A 21,235-nucleotide genomic window follows, 5' to 3' on the forward strand; every position below is an offset into this window, starting at 1 on the left:
GTTGCTGAAAGCTCCCCTACAACCAGAGGCCCGGCTTCCCCACTGAGGAGAACCTATGTCTGTGGATGTGGAAATGGCCATGACTTATAGTTTCTGCAACCCTGACTTCTGCCGGCTGGTGTTCCCAGCTGAGGCCGGGCTGTGGAGAGCTGAGGGGCTGGGTCCCAGGATGTCAGGCCCCCTGCCATGGGGCCTCGCCCTTAACTGCCATCTGCACTTAATGGGTCAGCCCTGTCCTTGTGTTTGGACTTCCACGTTCCCCTCTTCTCTCTTCTTCATTCTCTCTCTCTCTCTCTCTCTCTCTTTGTGTCTTTGCTCATTCTTTCTTCAAATGTTTTGCTCAACTCTTGGCTCTTCACTACAATCATGGAGCTACGGGGAAATGGTCATAGGCATTATTGTTTTGAAGGAGACCAATAGGTAACAGTGACCAAAGAATGAAAATAATCAGGGATTTCACCCACCACATCCCCAGGCTTGATCATGACCCCAGACTTGGTTACACTTAGCTGGTTGGAGAAAGAGACAGGGAAGGTCAGAGTGTGGGAAGGGGCAGAAATCAGAGCGGATCATGGAAGGAGACTGAGGTGCTCACTCTATTTGCGGCATCTTGTACCTGCCTAGAAGTGAAGGATGGATTTCAAGAGCCAGGAAGTGTGCCAGAATACCTCCGTCCTTGCTTCTCTTATTTCTAACAGCATTTAGGGACACACCCAAGTGTGTAGAACCTTCAGGTAATGGACCGCGTCTGGCACTGTGCTTCACTTGAGGAAGCAGGCGTCAGAAGCTAGATCTCAGTTCCTGCTGCTGTGAAAATGCAACACAGGGCCCTCAGTGGCAATACTAGAAACAGCCACTAGGTGGAGATATTGTGCCGTGTAATGCCCCCTCTCAGGGAGCCAGGACCCAAGTGTCAACCTGCCTGTTGGGTGGAGCACTCACTGGGTGTGCCTGGCTGCCTAGTTCTGGCCCTTCTGTGCTTCCCCCACCCTTTCTTTGTGTCTGTGCTTTGTTTCCCTCACTTTTCTGGCTATAATATGGAAAAGCACATTTTCTTCTCTGTGTTATTTCTTGAATGTATTGAGTCAAGTTTTGGGTCCAGTTTTCAATTGGCAAACAGAACACGCAGATGTGCAGGCAGATCCCAATGAGGAGGCACCTGAGGGCTCACCATGGCACTGGGGGCTGGGTTTGGCTGGGGGCCGGTGATACTTGGTGATACATTCACAGCTGGGCTGGGGGTAGGGCCTCAGGTCACATCTGTTTCCCACAAGGGGGAGCTGTCTTTCCATCTCACTCTGCGGCAAGCCCTCCATCTACATGCCTTTTCACGTAACAGGTCCACCTCCCAGCCATGACCATCCTAACCCCTTTTCCATTTCTTTACGCTTCAGAGGAGCCTGCAGGTGTGGTCAAGCCTCCTCCAGCCACGGACAGTACGTGCTTTCACCTTGGGGATGAGGAGGGGGCGGGCCTGGAGTTTTGCTGGAGGGGAGAGGGTGCTGGTTGCCTGGAATTTTTGATTTGCCTGAGGTGGGTCTGAGATTCCCCGCCACGGGTCCCCTAGCTTACCTTTGGCTGTTACCTCTGAACTGCAGTTGAATATGTAAGTTGCTTGGAACTTAAAGGCAATTTTCTCCCATCCACTAAACCCCTTTCTGAATCTGCTGGGCCCCAGCTGATGATCAAATGAGTCCACAAAGCAAAGAGGGAGTGGGGCCGGTGTGGGTGTCCTCCGTGGGGCAAGGGACATTTTGGGGAGCAGAAGGAGGCCAGGGTGAGCTGAAAACTCTTGAAGTTGAAATCTGCACGGTAAATCATAATTGAGATGACTGCTACAAACAATTAGTAATGCTCATGTTAGTTCCCTCCGCCTGGGCCTCCCACCTCTGTCCTAAATGCCAGAGCCCCAGCTCTGCTGGGGACTGGAGGGAGAGTGAAGTTGGATACAGAGCCGCCCCTGGCTCTGGGGGAGGCATGTTCCTCCTGCCTTCTTATTTCTCAAGCTCCGTCCCCCCCACCCCACCCGGGGTGTTGCCACTAGGTGGGACTCAGGGTTCTCGGCTCATGTCCTCAGGTCTGCCTCCAGCACTTCATTGCTGAGGCCATTTATTTTGTGTTCACCTTGCCCCACTCTGCTTGTATGGATTGGATCATATGAGATGGTTCCTGTTCTCCCTGGGCCCACTTCCCACCTTTGGCATTCTGGCTTTTCAGGGTTTTCAGAGTATGGCCAGTGAAATCCCATTCTGGGAAACTTGGCTGTCAGCTGGAAAATCATGACATTAACCAAAGAGCCTCTCCCTTCCCCCAAGAGGGAAATGCTGTGGAGAAGAAAGGTCCCTCATCATTAGTGTAATTCCCCTTATAACTCTCCTCCAACTTGCTCCACTGATTCTTCTTTGCACAATGTGAATAGGGGGAGGGGATCCCAGCATGAGTCAGGGCTTTTAGGTGGTCTGTCTCAGGGGCGGTGGGCCATGTACCCAAGGGGCCACCTTGTGGGGGGACATCTGGCTGGGCCCCCTCCCTGGTGCCCTGGGAGATGGCTTCTTTGGTCACGAGGCTCTGGGACCACCTTTGTGCCCCCCTACGCTCATGTGTGGGATGGAGACAGGATGCAGGATGGGGTACTGCCTGGAAAGGGTGGGGCGGGGGTGGGCCCTGGCCCCAGCTTTACGTGCTGGTTTAGTGCATGGGCTTTGAGGGCAGATCATTTGGGTCATGCCATGTTGGAGCCATTCATTTCTTTGCATCACTGAGCCTCAGTTTCCTCATCTGTAAAATGAGGAAATCGTAAATGAGATCCTAAATATAGTAAAAATCTCCATGTCTCGGCATTGTGGTGAGGATTAAAGGGACATACAGGAGACAATGTGACTATTCTTCACACGTGTGCGGGGCCTGTGCATGTGGAAGGGCCGGGATGGACTCCGGCCTGGAGGAGGCTGGACTGACCACTAGAAAGCACCTCTGACCCTGCCTGTCTCTCAGTGGACGACCACCTGGGCTTCCTGCCCACCTTTGGGCCCTGCTATGTCAACCTGTACGGCAGTCCCAGGGAGTTCACTGGCTTCCCGGACCCCTATGCGGAGCTCAACACAGGCAAGGTGAGCCCGCCGGACCCTGCTCCACCCCACCTTTCCTAGAGCCCCCGGCCTGAGGGAGGGGTCCTCCAGCCTGGCTTGGGCAGTATTGGGGCCCGATAGGGCTTGAGCAGGCTCAGGGCCAGGTAGCCACGTCCTCAGAGAGCCCTCCTTCTGCCTGGTCTCCTCTTGGCCATTTCCCCCCTCCCACACCCCTTCCGTTTGCCTCTCCTTCAGGGCTAATCCCCCATTTTCCTGGACCCTGAGGGCCCAGTCCTCTCACCTCATCTGTCTCAGGTTTCATATCTCCTCTGGCTGGGTTGGAGTCTGGTATTGACCATCTGGGTGGTTTGGCCTGTCACTTGAATTCTCTGGGCACCATTTCCTCATCTGCAGTGATGGGGGTGGCTCAGAGACCTCCTTGGTGCCTGGGAGATGAGCGACTTCAGGGACAGATCAGGCCCCTTTCCTTCTCTCCTCCTTCCCCCTGCTCCTGGTGATCCAACCTTCCCTCTCAGGGGGAAGGAGTGGCCTACCGAGGCCGGGTTCTGCTCTCCCTGGAGACCAAGCTGGTGGAGCACAGTGAGCAGAAGGTGGAGGATCTCTCCGCAGATGACATTCTCTGGGTAGAGGTGAGAGGCGTGGCTCTCGAAGTGGTGAGGAGGGTGGGGAAGGGGGGTTGGCCTCAAGGCGTCATGGTGGATGAGGGCTCAGCTCTATCCACACTCAGGTGCCTTCACCCCTCTGGGCCTCAGTGCCTCAGCTGGGAAGTGGGAGTGACCCCACACCTATTTTGCCTCCCTGAGGAATGTTCAGAGGCTCATAAAGATAAATTAAAATATTTTAAAAGCCTAGAGCTCGATACAAACTGAGAGGTTATTTCATAGCAATAATGTAAGAGTAGCGAACACTGATTAAACACTCACCATGCGTCAGATTCTGTGCTAGTGACATCCTGCTGTCATTGAGTCCTCCCAGCACCCATGAGGTGGCTGCTGTTAGCATCTCTCCATTTGACAGATGAAGAAACTGAGGCTCCAATGTATCAGAACAACAAGTGGGGGAGCTGGGCCTTGTAGCCAAGAGGCAGCTGTGTGGAGTCCACATGGTGGTTTAAGCTTTCAGGCTCTGTAGTCAGCGCTGGTTTTAGTCCTGGCTTGACCAGTACCAGCTGTTCTGTTTCCTTATCTGTAAACGAAGGGTAATAATTATACTTATCCCATAAGATTGTTGTGAGGGTTCAATTAATTCTTACCCATATGCAGTAAGCACCCAGTCAGGATTAGCTATTACTGTTTGTATTATTCAAAACCCAGTTGTGTTAATCCCTCTTTGCTCGGCCTTCCATGAAGGGGATCGTAAAGTCATCCTGCTTCTTGTGAGTGAGTGCCTCCCACGTCCTCAGCCCTGTGCCCGATGCCCAGAGGAGACAGTGGGATTCATTTGTCCCAGGCACATGGCAGAGCGGGCTGGTGTGGGAGAGGAGCCCCCGCGTGGTGTGGGGTGGATGCCCTGGGTGGGGGCATGGTGGTTTAGAGCCTCCTGTCCCTTCTGAGCAGCAGATACGGAAGACCCGGCTCCCCAGGGTGGCGGTGTCATGGCTGCTGGTTTGGGTTAAGGAACAGCATGGCCTTGGAGGCACAGACCTTATTAGAGGAACGTGGCCAAGCACACAGGCCTGGAATGAGTTCGCTCAGTCAGTAACCAAATCTGGGCACTGTTGCTGAGCTGGACCATTCGCCACCCATCTGTCCAGGCAGGATTTACTGGCCACCAGGAATGGCCAGGGCCTGCCAGGCATGTGACCCCTCCCCACTCCGGTGTCTCTCTTCCTCCTCCCTGTGACTCTCTGGCTGCCCTCTCTGTTCCCAGAAGTACCTCCGAAGGCGCAAGTATTCCCTCTTCGCCGCCTTCTACTCGGCCTCCATGCTGCAGGATGTTGATGATGCAATCCAGTTCGAGGTCAGCATCGGGAACTACGGCAACAAGTTCGATACGACCTGCCTGCCGCTGGCCTCCACCACCCAGTACAGCCGGGCGGTCTTTGATGGTGAGGCCAGAGGCCATGTGCCTGGATAGGACCCAGACCACAGAGAGGGGCTGGACCCTAAGTCCTGCCCCCGCACGGAAAGCTGCCCAAGGTCCACTCAAGGGCCTGGCCCGGGCAAACCTATTGTGGGGGACCTCCTGCTCTGCTTCCCCTGTGCCGCCTCCCCCGGCTCACCTCCTGGTGGGTCCCTGCTGCCAGGACCTACAGGTTGGTCTCCCAGCACCAGCTGTGGTCAGCCCCGATCCTGACCTGTGGATATCATCGATCACGTGGTGGCTGTTGGGCTTGGTGCAGAGATTTTGGAGAATTGGGGTTTTCCAGAGTCCTTCTAACAACCCCTTTGTTTGGATGTGTTACGGAGCCCTAATGAGAGCAGCAGCTGACTGTTGAGCACATGAAGAGAGCGCAGGCCCCTTGTCTGAACACTGGGGAGTACTGGTCCTGCACGTGTGTCTAAGGGAGTTCTTAGTGGGAAGGGGGGCAGGTGCCTAAATCTATCCCACCCTCGGTCCCCGTCCCACCCACCGCCCCACCCCTGGCTCAGGACCAGGCCAATCTGTCCTTCCAGGCTGTCACTACTACTACTTACCCTGGGGCAACGTGAAGCCTGTGGTGGTGCTGTCATCCTACTGGGAGGACATCAGCCACCGAGTGGAGGCTCAGAACCAACTGCTGAGGATCGCTGACCGGCTGGTGAGTGGAAGCTGCCCCCACCTGCACGTAGCCTGCACGTGCACGCTCCGTGGTGGTGTCTTCAGACCAGCTCCCTGTGGGTGCACACGTAGCTATGCCTGCAGACCTTCATGACGTCTGGGGTCCCTTGTGTCCTAACAGTGCCAGGTTTGTGGTCCTGTCTTGCATACTGGAAAGAGAGGAGAGGGAGTGAGAAGTATCCTGGGAGCCCTTAGTCTGATGTAGGAGACAGCACAGAGAAAGAGCTGAGAGAAACTGAGCAGGGAGCAGCAGGACAGAGTCTCGCACTCGTTCGTTTGTTCGTTCTTTCGTTTGTTCATCATTCATCAAATGCCTTTGCCTCTTACCCCATGCAAGGGCTTGTGCTTGAAATTTCTAGCTAGAAGGTGGGCATGAACAAGGAGCTGACCTGCTCTCAGGGAGTCAGTTTGGCAAAGGAGAGCCCGTGTCACCCATTCCTCCCATACAGAAGTTCCAAACTTAAGTTCAGGTAACACTCCGGGAGTACCAGTGAGAGATGGGGCTCAGCGGAGAGAGAGGGCCAAGAGCATCAGGGACGCATTGCAGGGCAGGGAGGGGGTAGGAGACAGGAGCCTGGCCAGGTTGCCCTTGCAGTGGTCCAGGGGAGACTGACGAGCACTGGGAAGGAGGTAACCTGGGGAGAAAATTGCAGGACTTGGGCTGGCAGCACTTGGTGGTCTATTGGATGGGGAAGGAGGGAGGGCTGGGAGGAGTGACTCCAGGGGCTGGGAATTGGGAAGTTGGGAGAAGAGCAGAGTGTTGAGTCCTGTTTTGGATGTGACCAGGGGGTTGCCTGTGGAGGCTGGGAGTGATAGGCCGGGTGCTTGGCCAGAAAGTGCAGGGGAATCAAAGTGGACAGAGGTCGGGAGGCCCAGAGCGAGAAGCTGGTGCTCCTGGTGGTGGCCCCAGGCCATTTCTGTGTGTCCATGGGGTGGAGGCTCACCCACAAGGCAGGTGGCCTGTGGGAATGTGGAGGAGGCAGGTGTGGCCTCGATGCTGAGCAAGTGAGGAGCAGTGGGATGGAGGGAAGTGGGCTGAGAGGCTTGGACATGTCTGTGGGTGAAGAGGTGAGCCTAGTGAGGAGGGAGGGTGGAAGGGGAAGGGGATGATTGGGGTCTTGGAGTGGCTGGGAGGGGATACACACCCAGGTGGGGGCCGTGGGGGCCCACATCTTCCCCGAGACTGGCAGTCTCCAAGGTGTAGGAGAACTTGGAGTTGATGCTGTTTAAGTTGAGACTCTGTTCTCTGAGCCAGTTATTTTCTCATAGGACAGTCCTTGAGGGGAGGAACGATGTGTTCTTTCCAGGGCCTGTCCCCAGACTGGTGGTCCCAGGGTGGAGCACCTGTTCAGTAAGGCTGGTGGGTGGGGAGGGGCGTGGGAGACTGAGCGACAGTCCTTGGTCTGATGGGTATTCTGTGAGAGCCCTCTGCCTCCTAGCTCAGGACTGTGGCCCATGGAAATGGCTGGAGAAGTGCTCCATGGAGGGTGTGAGCCGGCCATAGGAATTTGCAATGGGAACTTTGTTATTGGAGGTGTTCTGAGTGCTCCTGAAAGGAGGATGTGACCCTCGCTGGCTGGGTGGTAGGATTTGGGATAGAGTATCCCAGGTAGGAAACTAGAGGGGCTCAGAGGTCACTTGCCTGTGAGATGGAAGACCTCGCTTGAAGGGGCCCATCGGGAGTGGGATACAATCCAGTTCTGTCGAAGTCTGCACGCAGCACCTGAACTTCTTGTGACCACACACGAGGTTGGAGTCCCAGGCTGCAGAATTTGGATCAGTTAGGTGTGGGGAGCCCTGGAGTGTCCTCGAGGCAGGACAGACTCTGGTTTGTCGGGTCTGGGCTCTGCCTTCTGTGCTCTAACCCCTACTCTCTCCTTTTTGGTTCTGGGACTGGGAGTGGTGATAGGGTCTGGGCGCTGGGGGCTGAGTGTGTACCTTCGGCCTCCCAGAGCCGGTCCTGACCCTTGCTTGCCTGTTCTCCAGGAAGCTTGCCTGGAGCAAGTCCACCTGGCCCTGAAGGCACAGTGCTCCGCCGAGGACATGGACACCCTGGTGGCTCAGCTGATGGATGAGCTCATTGCAGACTGCAGGTAGGGGTGCCCACGCCCTCCCTCCTGGCTCCATGAGGCCCTTTGCCTGGGAGTGTTCGTGTGTGGTGGTGAGCAACGGCACGTCTCCCCAGCCACGCTTGGCCAGCAGTCCAGCCCGTGCTGAGTCCAAAGGTGGTGGAGCCAGCGCGGGGAGTTGAAAAGGTGACATTTAGAGCAGGTCATAAATCTCCCTGCAGCAGCGGCAGCTGTGGGCCCGGGGCGGCCTGGCTCACCTGAATGGGGAGCATTGTGTCTGATCCCCGACCTCTTATTTCCCTGATGGAATCTGCAGGAGGAGCTGGCTGAGGGGGGTGATGGCGCCCCTCCTTCCCCCAAGGCCATGTCGGGGACCAGGGTTTCTATTTAGCCTTCTATTGACATGGCTGATTTTCAGGAAGAAGGGACCCTGGGGGTGATGGAGAACAGGGGCTCTGAGGCCCGGCAGGAGGGGAGCATCTCAGCATCTCCTCCACCGTTGGGTGATTTGGGGTTCACTACCCACCTGCTCTGAAACTTGGTTTCTTCATCCTCAACTTGACATTGAGAATAACTACTTTATACTATCACAGAAACAAAGTGCCTGGCCTTTAGGAAGTGTTTAATAAATGGTAGCTAACATTATTATTAAGAAGAAGCGATGTCAGGAGATACAGGTTGTTGTCCCTTTAACCATTTGTGCAGCTTTGGGCAGCTTTCTTCTCTGGACCTCAGTTTTCTCAGCAGTTAAATGGACTTATTAGTAAAAAGGTTGCCTTTCTACTTTCTATGGGATTAAGTGTGAATATGTGCAAATGTGTTCTATGCCCCCCTCTAAATCCTACTGTCCCACCCACTATTGAAGGTATGAGAAATGCCGTCCTGCTGAGACACGGCTCACCATGCTTCCGGATGCAGTGTCCTTCTAGTCCTCTGTCCTCCTGCTGGGAAGGACATCTTCATCAGAACAAATGTTTCCCCCAAGAATCGCTCTTTCTCCCTCTCCCTCCCACCAGTAGTGGAATAGCAGACAGGTCTTTCACGCATCCCCCAAACCTCCCTGAAGCCTGGCAGAGCATACTGACAAGAGGGAAGCTTCAGCCCTCCAGCGGGTGACCCATGCAAAAGGGAGCAGAGGAAGGGAGTTAGAGGCATGTGCTGTAGGAGCTCAGAGCAGGTGTATGTAACGCGCATCTAATTCGGATGCTTCCTGGAGGAGGGGATGCCGATTTGAACTCTGACGGAGGAGGACTAGGAGTCAGCCTTTGGAGAGGAGACTGCCCAGGCAAGGGTGCAGAGGCCTGAAATGCCTGCTTCCTCTGGGAGAGGGCGGGGGACGGGGCGTCACCAGGGACGCTGAAGTCCAATGGGGCAGAGCTCAGGGGTCTGCTAAGGTGAGCTCAGCCCTCTGAGCCACGTGGGGGCACAGTGGTTCCCGTGGTTCAGCTGCCCACTCTGGCTGCAGTGCGAGGGATGGGCCGGTGGTGGTGGTGGTAAAGGGACACTGGGCCAGGCATCAGCCAAGGCAGGGATCCTAGGAGGGGTGGGGGCAGAGGGAAGCCGAGGGCAGTGTGTGCCATTCAGGAGGCATCAAGATGACAGCAGCCTCATAGTGAGTACGTTCTGTGTCAGGTGTTGTTCTAAGAATTTTACCTGTATGAACTACATCATAAAAATCGTATGAGGTAGGCAGTAGAACGATCTACATTTTACAGACGAAGAAACTGAAGCATGGAGAGGTTAATTAGCTTGCCCAGATTCACAGCCATAGTAAGTGGCCGAGGCCCTTGCTGCTGTATTGCTCTCTAATGGACAAGACTTGATGCTGGGTTGGATGTGATGGCACAAGGAAGGTCCAGAATGATATCCTGGCTCTGGCCAGGGCAGCTGGCTGATGGTAAGGTCATTCACCGAGAGCTTAGCAGGAGAAGAGCAGGTTTTGGGGAAGAAGTGGAGTTTAGGACTGGCTGTGTAGAGTGGGGGGTGCTTATGGGACATGTGTGGTCTGGAGGTCGGAGTGAGCGTGGGGCTGGAGGGATCCACGGGTACATGTGGTCACCATGGGGAGGGCCTCAGAGTGACTTGCCATAGATGCCCCAACTGGCCCAGCCTGACAGCTTGGGTGCGGAGGGTGGGCCAGTGCTCTGCTCATGACTCGTGCTGTATGGCTGCTGGCAGGTCTGAGGTGTCTGAAACATCTGAGACAGGTGGGATCCAAGTCGGGCTGCCCTCCCTGCCCTGTCAGGGCTCGTGAAGGGTTCTGCCAAAGCCTAGCCCCCTTGAGGCATTTTCCTCAGGATATAATGGGGCCTGAGGCCTTCTGGGGGGCCCAGGGCCCAGGTCAGGAGCTTAGGAGGAGGTTTCCGTCCTCTGGGGAATGCACAAGTGGCTCTCCAGGGGAGGAATGCCAGCGATCAGGACTGATTCCTTCAGGCACCCCCTGTGGCCACCAACAGTCCTCGGGCCACGGCAAGAAGGCTTTCTCCCCCTCTGGCTCTGTGTTGAGCATTGTCAGGGCTGGCAAGCAGGGCAACCAGGCGTGGGGGCTCCTAAGCCAGCTCACATTGGCTGACCACTGGCTGCTCACCCATTTCCCAGCCAGCTCCTGCCCACGCCTCCTACATTAGTTCCTTCATTCCATCGGAGCCTTTTCCTGCCTTATCTCTCTGGGCGCCTTTCTCCCTACCAGCCAGTGGTGCCCACAGTTCTTTCAGCCCAGCGCTCTGCTCTCCTCTCTAGCCCTACAGACCCAACTGCCCACCCCACATCTCCACCTGGATGTCCTGCCAGGACATTCAATTCATTCTCTGTGATTTTCCTAAAACTGTGCCGTGCCACCTCCACTTCGGGCCGTCAGTGTCTTCCAGTTTGGAAAAGCCCCAGACCTCATCCTGGTGGACAGGCCTCTCTGTCCCCCCTCCCTGCCTCTCAGACCCCAGCAGTCCTACCCTGCAGCCTCTTCAGAGCCACCCTGCATATGTTCCCTCCGCCTCTGAGCCTTCATCTTGTGCACATATGGCTCCTTCTGCCAGCACACCCTTCCTGCTCTTTGTGGCCTAACTCCTGCTGGCCCTGCCAGATGCAGCTAGGGGCCACTTCCTCCAGGAAGTACTCCTGCCTCTGAGACTGCTCCGTGGGGGCTCCCTGAGGGCAGGGCTGGACCCGGTCCCTAGCCAGCACCAGCAGAGCTGTTGCTCATGAGAAAGGAAATGAATGATTCCAGGGCCAGTTCTTTCAGGCTGGACACGGCTCCCTCCTGGGCAGCTGTCCCCGATAAAGGCACCCACTCACCGCCGGGGCAGGCGGCAACTCCATGAGCTGCCCAGTTCTGTTCTCAGCCTGTGCTGAGCCCTGCCTGCCATTTCCAAGTCAGCCAGGATTGGCAGGGCAATTGCCCCTGTTGAGGTTTGGGGGTACAGTGTCATCTAGCCTCCTCTTCCGAGTTTCCCGTTCTTTCCATAGCCCCTGCTTTGGGCTTTCCTGGGGCAGGAAAGGTCCAAGGCATCTTGTCAGTGGCAGTCATGGTCCCTGCTGTTTCTTGGGGAGTCTTGGCTGGGCTAGTGGTCTCCGTGAAAGTCTCCCTTTGGTGGTCTGTATGGCAATCCCTCCCAGCTCCCGACCCAGGCTGGGAGCATAAATCACCCTGGTTGGCTCCGCTCTCCATATCCCACTCCAGACCCGCCTGCCCCCACCCTCAGGCCCACTCTGGCCTCCTTTCCAGGCAGGCTCCAGCCAGGACTCTGGCCCAGGCCCCCCTTTACCCAGCGAACATACCCCTCCGCCACGTTCGAGTGGGCTGGGGAATGGAGGCCGCCCCTCTCCTGGCCTGGGGCAGCCCCATCCCCGGCACCCTCGGGGCAGTAAATATTATATTACTACAGGGTGTGCAGTACGTGACCTGAGACAGGTCCCGGGGCTTAAGTTTCCTGAGATGGAGTTTGCGTACCGCTCCCCCCACCCTAAAAATTCAATTAAAAAAAATAACAGGAAAAATGTAGTGCGCCGAGGGCCTGCCAGAGTGGTGTATCTGGCGGCGGCGGTGCCGCTGCGCTCCGGCGGTAATTGGTTCTGCATAGCTCGGGGAAATTGGCAGAAAAATAAATCAGCCGGGAGCCGGAGTCGAGACGCTGCGGGGAGGGGAGTATGAGGTTGAGGGGGGGCTGTAAGTGGTGGGAGCAGAACTTGCGGAGTGGGTTTGACTGATGTCCTGTTTGGGAGCACGGGCTCAGCGGAGGTGGGGCAGCCCCTCATGCCTTCAACAGGGATCATCTAGAGGGGTCTGCTCAGTGAGGGAGGGTGCAGGCCTCCCCCTCCCCGCCTCATCCCGCAGGACCCTGTGTGTGTACTGACCGACCCCGGAGCCTTGGTCTGGTGAAGGGGAGCCACTGAAGGACTTTCCAGCAATCCACGGGGTGGTGGGGTCAGAGTTCTTGGCCTCCAAACAGGATGGAGTTTAAGCCCAACCACCCACTTGGGGCCTAGGGCTGTGTTTTTGGGACTGCATGTCCCCCCCAGCTCCTCTCCAAAGGCTTCCCAAATAGAAGGTTCTGGGAGGGGTGTTGTGGGGCCGCCCCAAGTCGACACATCTGTATTGCTGGCTGCCAGCCTCCCCACAGCGTCTGCAGTGGCTTGTCAGGGGTCCATAAATTTCCTTCTTGAAGAAAGTGTATGTACACCAGAATTTATTCATTTCAGCCAAGGGCAACTTAGCGCTCAGGCCTCTGCTCTAGGAGGATGCAGGGGACAGGGAAGGACCCACCTGGGGACTTCAGAGCAGAGGCATGTGGGCCGTTGTGTTTGGGGAAGGCTTCCTCGAGGAGGTGAGGTGGAGCAGGTTGCACGGAAATGAGTGCCCGCGGGTCAGGCTGGAGGAGGTGCCCACTACACACAGAATGCCCAGCAGGCAGACTGAGGGTGTGCGACGTGTCATGGGGGCCTGTGCACATATGTGTGCACACATATGTGTGTGCCTGCACTGAGCTCTTGCTCAGCGGGCACATCCCATCTGTCTGTCTCTCACAGCCAGTCCCTGCGCAATGTCCAAGAGATACCCTCCGCCACCCACCTGGACCAGTACCTGTACAAGCTGCGCACCCGTCACCTGAGCCAGATCACCGAGGCGGCCTTGGCCCTGAAGCTTGGCCGCTGCGAGCTCCCTGCCACCTTGGAGCAGGCTGAGGACTGGCTCCTGCGTCTCCGTGCCCTGGCGGATGAGGTAGGTAGCCCTCCGAGCCACCTTCCTGCCTGGAACATCGGAACTAGGAGGGAAATGGGAACTGTCTGGACCATGATCCAACCCTGGCTCCTTTTGCTGAGTGACCTTGGGCAGGTGACTTAACATCTCTGAGCCTCAGTCTCCCCATACATAGAAGGAGGAGAGAAGATACAACGGGATATTGGGTGTAGCACACAGCCTGACATGTATTAGGTATTCAATAAATGTCCCCAAATGTGTGTAATAAATGCTGCCAAAGTGTGTCCTAGACAGAGCTGGGACCAGAACCCAGGGCGCCTACTTCCCTAGGACCCAGCTCGTTCTCCCTGCCAGCCAGTGCCTGTCTGCTCCTGCCTCTCCAGGGGCCCTGTTTCCTGCCCTCCTGGAAGTCTCCAAGCCCCAGGCCTGAGGGGGCTACATATGCAGTAACTCTGAACTTTGTCATATCTAATCAGAGAGAAGAGCCTCCAGTTTGTCTTCAGGGGCACCCCTTCTCCCAGGTCACATGTACCCACCTAGTTCCCTGGGCATCCCAGCAGGCCATGGATTTGTCCAGAATGAGGACCAAGGTCTGCTCGATATGTCACAGGCAGCTCAGCAACTGCCCATTCTGCCCATTCATGGAGTCCTGTGGCTTCCCCGTCTTCTCCGGGAGGGGGTGGGGATGATAGGAAGCCTCTCCCCAGAGGAGTGTGCAGAGAGGGGCAGGGGGTGCAAGGGGCTCCTGGAGGAGCAAGTTGTTGAAGGGGAGAGGGCGGCCTAGGAGGTGGGAGGGATGCTGAGGAAGGGAAGGCAGCCGGCAGTGCTGGGCCCCAGTCCGTCCTCGGATAGGATCTCGGGCACGTGGCCAGCTATTTGGGGAACACTCAGCCACAGGCCTACCCCTCACAGAGGCTGTGGACGATCCCCGCAGGCTGTTCATGGACTGCCCCTCCCCCAAATCATGACCCAGACTGACCCCGGAACTCTCAGCATAGATCCTGACAGGGCTGGGAGAGGTTAAGGTCACACACGTAGTATTGACTGAATGGGAATCTGGAGAGGGTCTTTCTCAAATTTGAGTGTGCATCAGAATCCCCTGAAGGGCTCACTAAAAACAGGTTACAGCCCCTCTCCCCATCTCACAGGTCTGGGGTGGAGCCTTTGAATGTACGTTTCTAGCAAGTTCCCAGGTGATGTAGCCGCTGCTGCTCTGGGACCACCCTTAGAGAACCCCTGGTGTAGCAGCTAGGAACATGTATTGAGAGTCAGAAAAACCCAGTTCCTAATCTCTTAGAGCCTGAATTTCCTTACCTGTCAAATGGACTGCCTTTCTCTGCCACCTGGGCTGCTGCAGGGAGAAAGTGACATAAAGCCTGTGAAATGCTGGGCAAGCGCTCCAAGCGTCTGAGCCCTGGTCAGAGACCCAGCCCCACCCTCCTCCTGGCACGCTTCACTTACCAACCTTGGAAGCAGAGGGACTGTACCCAACCAGCCATCTCTCCTGAGTGTCAGCTGGGAACATTTCTCACTCATGGCCAGAGGCTCTGAGGGGCTCAGGGGCATTGCAGTTTTGTTCTGAGCTAGTCACCATTTCCAGAGCCCAGTGTCACCAGGCTCAGAGAAGAGTCAGACCCCAGGGTCTCTGTTGTTAGAGGGAGGAGGAGTGAGTGTCCTCTGGGAAGGGCACACCTTCTGTGGATTCACTGCTGCTCTCAGGGGTGAAGAAGGGGGGACGTCATCCTAAGTGTAAGGTCATCTTCCAGGTCAAATGAAATCCTCTCATGTCTATGCTTGGAAGCATCTGTCTACCCACTGGATAGAACTGAAGCCCTGGGCTCCAGGCAGGAGTGTCTTTTCCCAGAAAACGTGAACTCAGCTCAGTGATTTTTGGCAGGCTCCCCGTGTGAGCAAGGGCAGCCTCACGCCCTGTCCTCGGGGGCTTGTGGCTGCTGAAGACAGAGGTGCCCAGCCAACCCTGGGAGGTCAAGGGGGCCGCCGGGTGTGCACAGCTGAGGGATGGAAGCCAGGAGGAGAGGGCTGTGCGGCCCCGGAGCCAGGACCAGTCAGCTCACGGTTGGGCTGTGGGATGTGGGCCCAGCGCGTCACTGTCCCCACCCTGACGGCCACCTTCTCTCCAGCCCCAGAACAGCCTGCCTGACATCGTGATCTGGATGCTGCAGGGGGACAAGCGAGTTGCGTACCAGCGAGTACCCGCTCACGAGGTTCTCTTCTCCCAGAGGGGCACCAGCTGCTGTGGCAAGAATTGTGGGAAGCTGCAGACGATCTTTCTGAAAGTGGGTTCTGTTTCCTCAAGTCATGATCATATTTTCTCAACACAAGGCCTGTCCCTCTCCCCTTCCATTTTTCCCTCTGGTTCTCTTTTTGCCTAAGAGTCCTTGGACTCTGCTCTTGGAAAGGGCAGAGGGCTTTAGGTACAACTACTTCCCATCTCCTCTCGCCCACAAAGTCCCTCGATCCCCCGCACCTAGTCTACAAAGTTAGCAGGTGAGGGCTGGAACCGTGGGGCACTGGGTCTGTGCCCCAGGCTGTCTAGGAGAGGCTGACCCCTGAGGCTGTGCACGCCTTCTCAGGCAAGTCTCTGGGAGGGAGTCCTCAGCCCTCAGCCCCAGCCTCTAAGAGTTCTGCCTCCACACCCTGCCTGAGTGCCTCCCATTCAGCTGGAGCCTCGCTCAGGTGCAAGTTCCCTGTGGGAAGGCTGGTGTCTGGGCACTGGGTGTGCCCATGGTCTGCCCTACCAGAGAGCTGGGAGCAAGTAACCCTGCACCCCAGTCTTACCCCACTCCCGCCTCTCCTTCTGTTTCTTCTCCAGTACCCATCCTTGTTCCCTCTTCATCTTCTCTCAGGAAACTGACATGCCTTGGGATGGGGTGACAGTGAAGTGAGTGGGTACCTGGGGACCCTCTGTCCTCCTCTCTGGGTTAATGTGGGGACACAGAGCCAAGACTGCTTTGGTTGTGATACCGCAACCTGGTGGTCAGGACACAGTTTGGAGAAAGCCCTTCCTGTGTCACGGCTGCGCTCAGCCAAGGGGAGGGTCCCTGTTTGGAGAACTGCCATTGAAGTTGCCCTGCTAGAGAAGGAGTGGCCTTGGGAAGCAGGCTGGCCCCTCACCCCTTACTGCTGACTCCAGTGGCCCTGTTGGCCTTATGAGTTGCCTGGCTTTAACCTTCCCCTTCCCCGTGTCTCTCCTCCCATCCATACCAGGACCAATTCCCACTTTACCTCTTCCGGGAAGTCATTATTGACTAGCCTTCGCCTCAAATCTCTGAGTAACTGTTGGCCAACCCATTCGTATACTGGTCAGTCATTCTTGTCACCCCCCTGGGATGGGTAGAGAGGACAGGTTTCAATGGCGCAGTGGATGTGGACAGGTTGCAGGGCTGGCTGGAATCCTGTGTGGCCTTAGGCAAGTTACCTAAGCTCTCTGAACTGCTGACCTTCGTCTCAACTGTAAAACGAGGATCAGGCTACCTACCTCATAGGTTTTGAGGATTGAATTAGGTAACACAGGTCACGGGTCTTGTTGGAACGAGGTGATCAATAAGTGTCAGTTTCTCCTTTGTGGGAGCTCCTTTGCTCCCTGGGGAGAGGAAGCTCCACTAGTACCAGGACTGGAGGTCAACCCAAGGTCAGGGATGAGCAGATGTCTTCCCGTGGGGTCAGTGATACTTCAGATTAGAGGCCAGCTTTGCCTAGAAAGAGGGGGCAGGTGTCAGGCAGTGGGCTGCCCCTCCCACCTGCTCACAGGCCACCGGGGCACTTTCCCCTTGTGCTCTTAACTTCCTAGCAACCTGATTTGCTCCCTCCTGAGCCACCTCCTTGCCTGGTAGGACAGAAGGCACAGGAGGTCACACAGCTGCCACATCTGAGTGGGGTTACCCGGGGAAGGCTGTGTGACTAGCGTGGAGGTGGGGCTACGGGAAGGTGGCTGGTGGACGTGCTCCAACAGATGCGCTCCAGGCTCTGATGTCTCGGCCCTGTAGCTTTAGGGAAATGCAAACTGAAAAATTTCCCTAATTCTAAGCAAAAAAAAAAAAAAAGATATAGAATTGTTTCTCGAAGTCTTCCCCACTGAGTTTATGAGCCCCGCCAGTAGCTCCTGAGCAAGCTCTACAAAAATGTTGGCAGCAAGCAGAGACCAAGAAAACATTGGTGTTTCTTAACTTAAACCAAAGTTGGAAAAAATGAGCACCAGCAGAGAGGGAGAGGAGCCCCAAACTAGACATTTCTTTATTTGCTGTTGCTATTTTGGGTCCAGCAGGCTGGCCCCGTCTGGGGGAGGGAAGGGGAGAGACTGGGGGTGGAAGGGAAAGGGGGGGGGTCAGGCATTCCTGCCATCTCCCTGGGGCTGGTGGTTTGGAGGGGAAAAGGCTGCTAACCACCCCAGGGGAGAGAACAGCTGAAGAGAACAGTCATGGGGAGGTTTCCGGGGCGGGTGACACTTGGGGTCAGGGGCTCCTTCAGGCTTCACCGAGGATGAACCAAAAGCGGAGAGCCTGGGTGAAGGGTGAGCTATCACTGCCTTAGCGTAGTATCCAGGGCTGGGGCTCTTTCCAGGCATCTAGGCCTCCTCTACCAGGAGGGACCCCTTACCTCCGCCTCCCTTTCCTCTCCTCAACCCCTCCAAACTACTTCCTTGTTTCATTCTGCTCCTCCTCCCAGAGGAGCTACTCCTCCAAGCTCATGCACATGAAGACTTGGTACTTAATATGTTACTTCCTCTAAGGGAAAATGTGTTTTTCCGAGAGTGAGGGACTTCTGCTCCCCAGGCCATATCGGACCCTTGATTTCCATCAAATGGTGAAGTAGTGGGGGAGAATAAATTTTCTATGTTGGGTTGTTGTGGTTATTCCATTTTGGCAGAGCTTCTGAAAGTTTCGGGCTAAAATGCAGTTGAAGACCAGTGAATAGTGGTTAACATGCTGATAAGGACTTGAAAGTGTAGAGATATCAGATGATACACTAACATCCAGCCCCTCTCAACCCCCCCCCAAAAAAAAAAAAAAAAACCAAACTGAAAAAACAAAACAGCAACTGAAAATGAAGATGGAGGCTTTAACCTCTTCACCACGTCCTGTGGTTCAGGATGCCTCCTTGAGAGATACAATGTTCTAGAACTGCACTGTCCAATATGGTAGCCATATGTGGCTTTTTAAATTTAAACTAATTGAAATTCAATAAAACTGAAAATTTAGTTCCTCAGTCACACGAGCTATATTTCAAGTGCTCAGTTGCCACATGGAGCTAGTGGTTCCCATATTGGACTGTGCAGATAGAAACCATTTCCACTGGCGCAGAACGTTCCATCGGACAGTGCTATTTTAGAAGAGAACAGAAAGGAGGATGTCGTGGGAGAGGGGAGAATGGGGGGTCCCGCTGATGGTCCGTCTCTGCAGAGAGCATGCAGGTGGGGGTGCTGCAGTCTTTTCCTTTGATGGGAAGGATTCTTCGCAGCTGGGGAGAAGTTTTCTTCAACATGAATTTCTTCCATGAAATTCTGATAAGTCCTTCAACAGGACTTATCAGATGGGGTGTCAGGCGGGTGTGCCCAGGCCTGGAGGTTCCCCTCCAGTTGGGACCTCCTGGTCCTGAAGGGCACTATGGTTTCTGTCCTCCTCTGGCACTCAGTATCCGATGGAGGGGGTGCCCAGGGCCCGGATGCCGGTGCAGCTACGGGTGAAACTCTGGTTCGGGCTCTCTGTGGATGAGAAGGAGTTCAACCCGTTTGCCGAGGGCAAGCTCTCCGTCTTTGCTGAAACCGTGAGTGTGTCTTCCAGGCTGCTCCCTGCTCTCCTGCCACCCTCCCCGCCCCCCCAACCTACCCCGGGCCCCACTCACTTTTCTATTGCTTGCTCTCCAGTATGAGAACCAGACCAAGCTGGCCCTGGTTGGAAACTGGGGCACAACAGGCCTTACCTACCCCAAGTTTTCTGATGTCACGGGCAAGATCAAGCTACCTAAGGACAGCTTCCGCCCCTCGGCTGGCTGGGCCTGGGCTGGAGACTGGTTCGTGTGTCCAGAGAAGACGTGAGTTGGGGTTTGGGGGACCCCTCTGCCCCAGCCCCCCCTCTGAAAGGCCTCAGCCCTATTACTCCTTCTGCCTACTCTCATTGCCCCTATGCTGATCTTAGGGACCTCCTCCTGAACTCTCCCAGGACTGGGGGTTCACGAGGCAGTGTTCCTTTCCAGAAAGGCTCTAACAATTTGAAGGTCCTTGATTATTAAGCCAAAGTTGGCCTCTGCTCGACTTTGCTTCTGTTGGTTGCAACCTTCTCCTCCAAGATACCACAGAAAGCCCATTTCCTCCTCTATGTGTTAACCCTTTTCATGCCTCAGGGCCTTTCTCTCGGTGTCTCCCCAAATCATCCTTCTCCATCTCATTGCCATCTCGGCCTCCTTCTCTTCTCTTTTCCGGTTGATGGACGTTCAACAATTGTTTTTTTAACCTCAAAAAAATTGATGTATAGCATATTATAGTCAAGCACTCAAATCTTAAGTATACAGCTTGATACCATTTTCCATGCCTACGATTATCTACTGAGCTTCAACTACCCTCGAGGCTTTGGCATCTACACTTGGTTCCCCTTTTCTTTCTTTTTCTTGGGTGGTGACGTATCCTTCTTCTGTGAGTGTCTCTAGGTCTCCCCAGGTCTCCTTTCTCTCTCTCCCCTTGTCTCTGACCCCTCCTCACTCTCTCCCCTCCGTCTGTCTTGTTGTGGGTTGGGGTGAGGCTAATGCAGGAAGGTTGGCCGACGCCCCGGGCTGCTCTGCTGGAAGTTGTGGATTGGTGGGGATCTCTTCAGAAGAGGCTCTGACTGTCCCACATCCACAGGCTGCTTCATGACACGGACGCAGGCCACCTGAGCTTCGTGGAGGAGGTGTTTGAGAACCAGACCCGGCTCCCTGGAGGCCAGTGGATCTACATGAGTGACAACTACACGGATGTGGTAAGGGGCGCCCCAGGGGCAGTTGGGCTCCGCTTTCTTGGAGTCCAGACCATTTGGGCCCAGGGGGGGCCTGTGGCTCAGAGAAGGGTGGGACATTTTCTCCCTTCTTCCCACGTCCCCAGCCTCTATGCTCTGCTTAGCAGAGGGACAGTGTGAGGTCCACCTCGGGTAAGACACTGGCCCTGAGTCTCACTTGGGACTTTGAGGGTATATGTTGTCAAGTTGCATCTTTTTAGCCCCCCCGATCATGCTTGTCTCTTCTCACGCTTGCTTATTGTGCGTTGCCCAGAATGGGGAGAAGGTGCTTCCCAAGGATGACATCGAGTGCCCACTGGGCTGGAAGTGGGAAGATGAAGAGTGGTCCACGGACCTCAATCGGGCTGTTGATGAGCAAGGTGGGTAGCACATGGAGCTCGGTGAGCCCCATGCTGGTAGGGGTAGCCGAGCGCATGGCCCCTTGGCCTCGGGCACTGGTCTTCATTGGGCTGCTTCATCTGGGGGACTTCCTGGGTTAGACCTCGCTTCACGTTACAAGCTAGGAATCAGTGGCCACTTGCAATGCCCCCAATGGAGAGATAGCCTCTGGAGAGATGGGGAGTTGGGGGACAATGAGTGACGGGTACGCCTCCCCCAGGCTGGGAGTACAGTATCACCATCCCCCCGGACCGGAAGCCGAAGCACTGGGTCCCTGCTGAGAAGATGTACTACACACACCGTCGGCGGCGCTGGGTCCGCCTGCGCAGAAGGGACCTCAGCCAGATGGAGGCACTGAAGAAGGTGAGGCCAGTGGGTGGTGGGTGGGGTGAGGCTCGGGTGCAGGGATGCAAGCTGGGCACCGGTGCACACCTGTGTGTGTCTGTGCACATGGGTGTGCACAGGACATGTACAAGGCACACGAGCTCAATCGAGATACTCACAGATCATACCCAGCACACACATACATGCAAATATCACACCCAGCACAAACACAGATACACGCAAATCACAAAAAGCACACACACATCATACCTAGCACATGCACATATCGCACATAGCAATGCAATATCACACCCAGCAGAGCACACTCAGCACACACAGATGCACACAGAGCACACCCAGCACACGCATGGTTGCACACAGAGCATGCCCAGCACATGCACGGATGCACACAGA

The 21,235-nt window shown here is 55.6% G+C and overlaps 1 protein-coding gene across 24 annotated transcripts in view; it reads left to right on the forward strand.

The window, feature by feature from the left end:
* The window catches only part of DYSF (dysferlin), a 201,104-nt gene that overhangs the window by 82,062 nt on the left and 97,807 nt on the right, over window positions 1-21,235 (forward strand). For 15 of the 24 annotated variants that reach the window (XM_019718953.2, XM_074332153.1, XM_074332151.1 and 12 more), the window contains 13 exons: window positions 1,395-1,436; window positions 2,995-3,110; window positions 3,605-3,718; window positions 4,959-5,136; window positions 5,705-5,829; window positions 7,836-7,942; window positions 12,941-13,133; window positions 15,254-15,409; window positions 18,765-18,896; window positions 18,997-19,163; window positions 19,969-20,083; window positions 20,373-20,478; window positions 20,718-20,860. In XM_019718953.2, coding sequence (XP_019574512.2) covers window positions 1,395-1,436; window positions 2,995-3,110; window positions 3,605-3,718; window positions 4,959-5,136; window positions 5,705-5,829; window positions 7,836-7,942; window positions 12,941-13,133; window positions 15,254-15,409; window positions 18,765-18,896; window positions 18,997-19,163; window positions 19,969-20,083; window positions 20,373-20,478; window positions 20,718-20,860 — 1,694 coding nt within the window. The remainder of the gene's footprint in view (window positions 1-1,394; window positions 1,437-2,994; window positions 3,111-3,604; window positions 3,719-4,958; window positions 5,137-5,704; window positions 5,830-7,835; window positions 7,943-12,940; window positions 13,134-15,253; window positions 15,410-18,764; window positions 18,897-18,996; window positions 19,164-19,968; window positions 20,084-20,372; window positions 20,479-20,717; window positions 20,861-21,235) is intronic. The other 9 variants (XM_019718872.2, XM_019718921.2, XM_019718934.2 and 6 more) reach the window with 1 other exon arrangement.

Source organism: Rhinolophus sinicus, linkage group LG05 (genome assembly GCF_036562045.2).
Source record: "Rhinolophus sinicus isolate RSC01 linkage group LG05, ASM3656204v1, whole genome shotgun sequence".
NCBI lineage: Eukaryota > Metazoa > Chordata > Mammalia > Chiroptera > Rhinolophidae > Rhinolophus > Rhinolophus sinicus.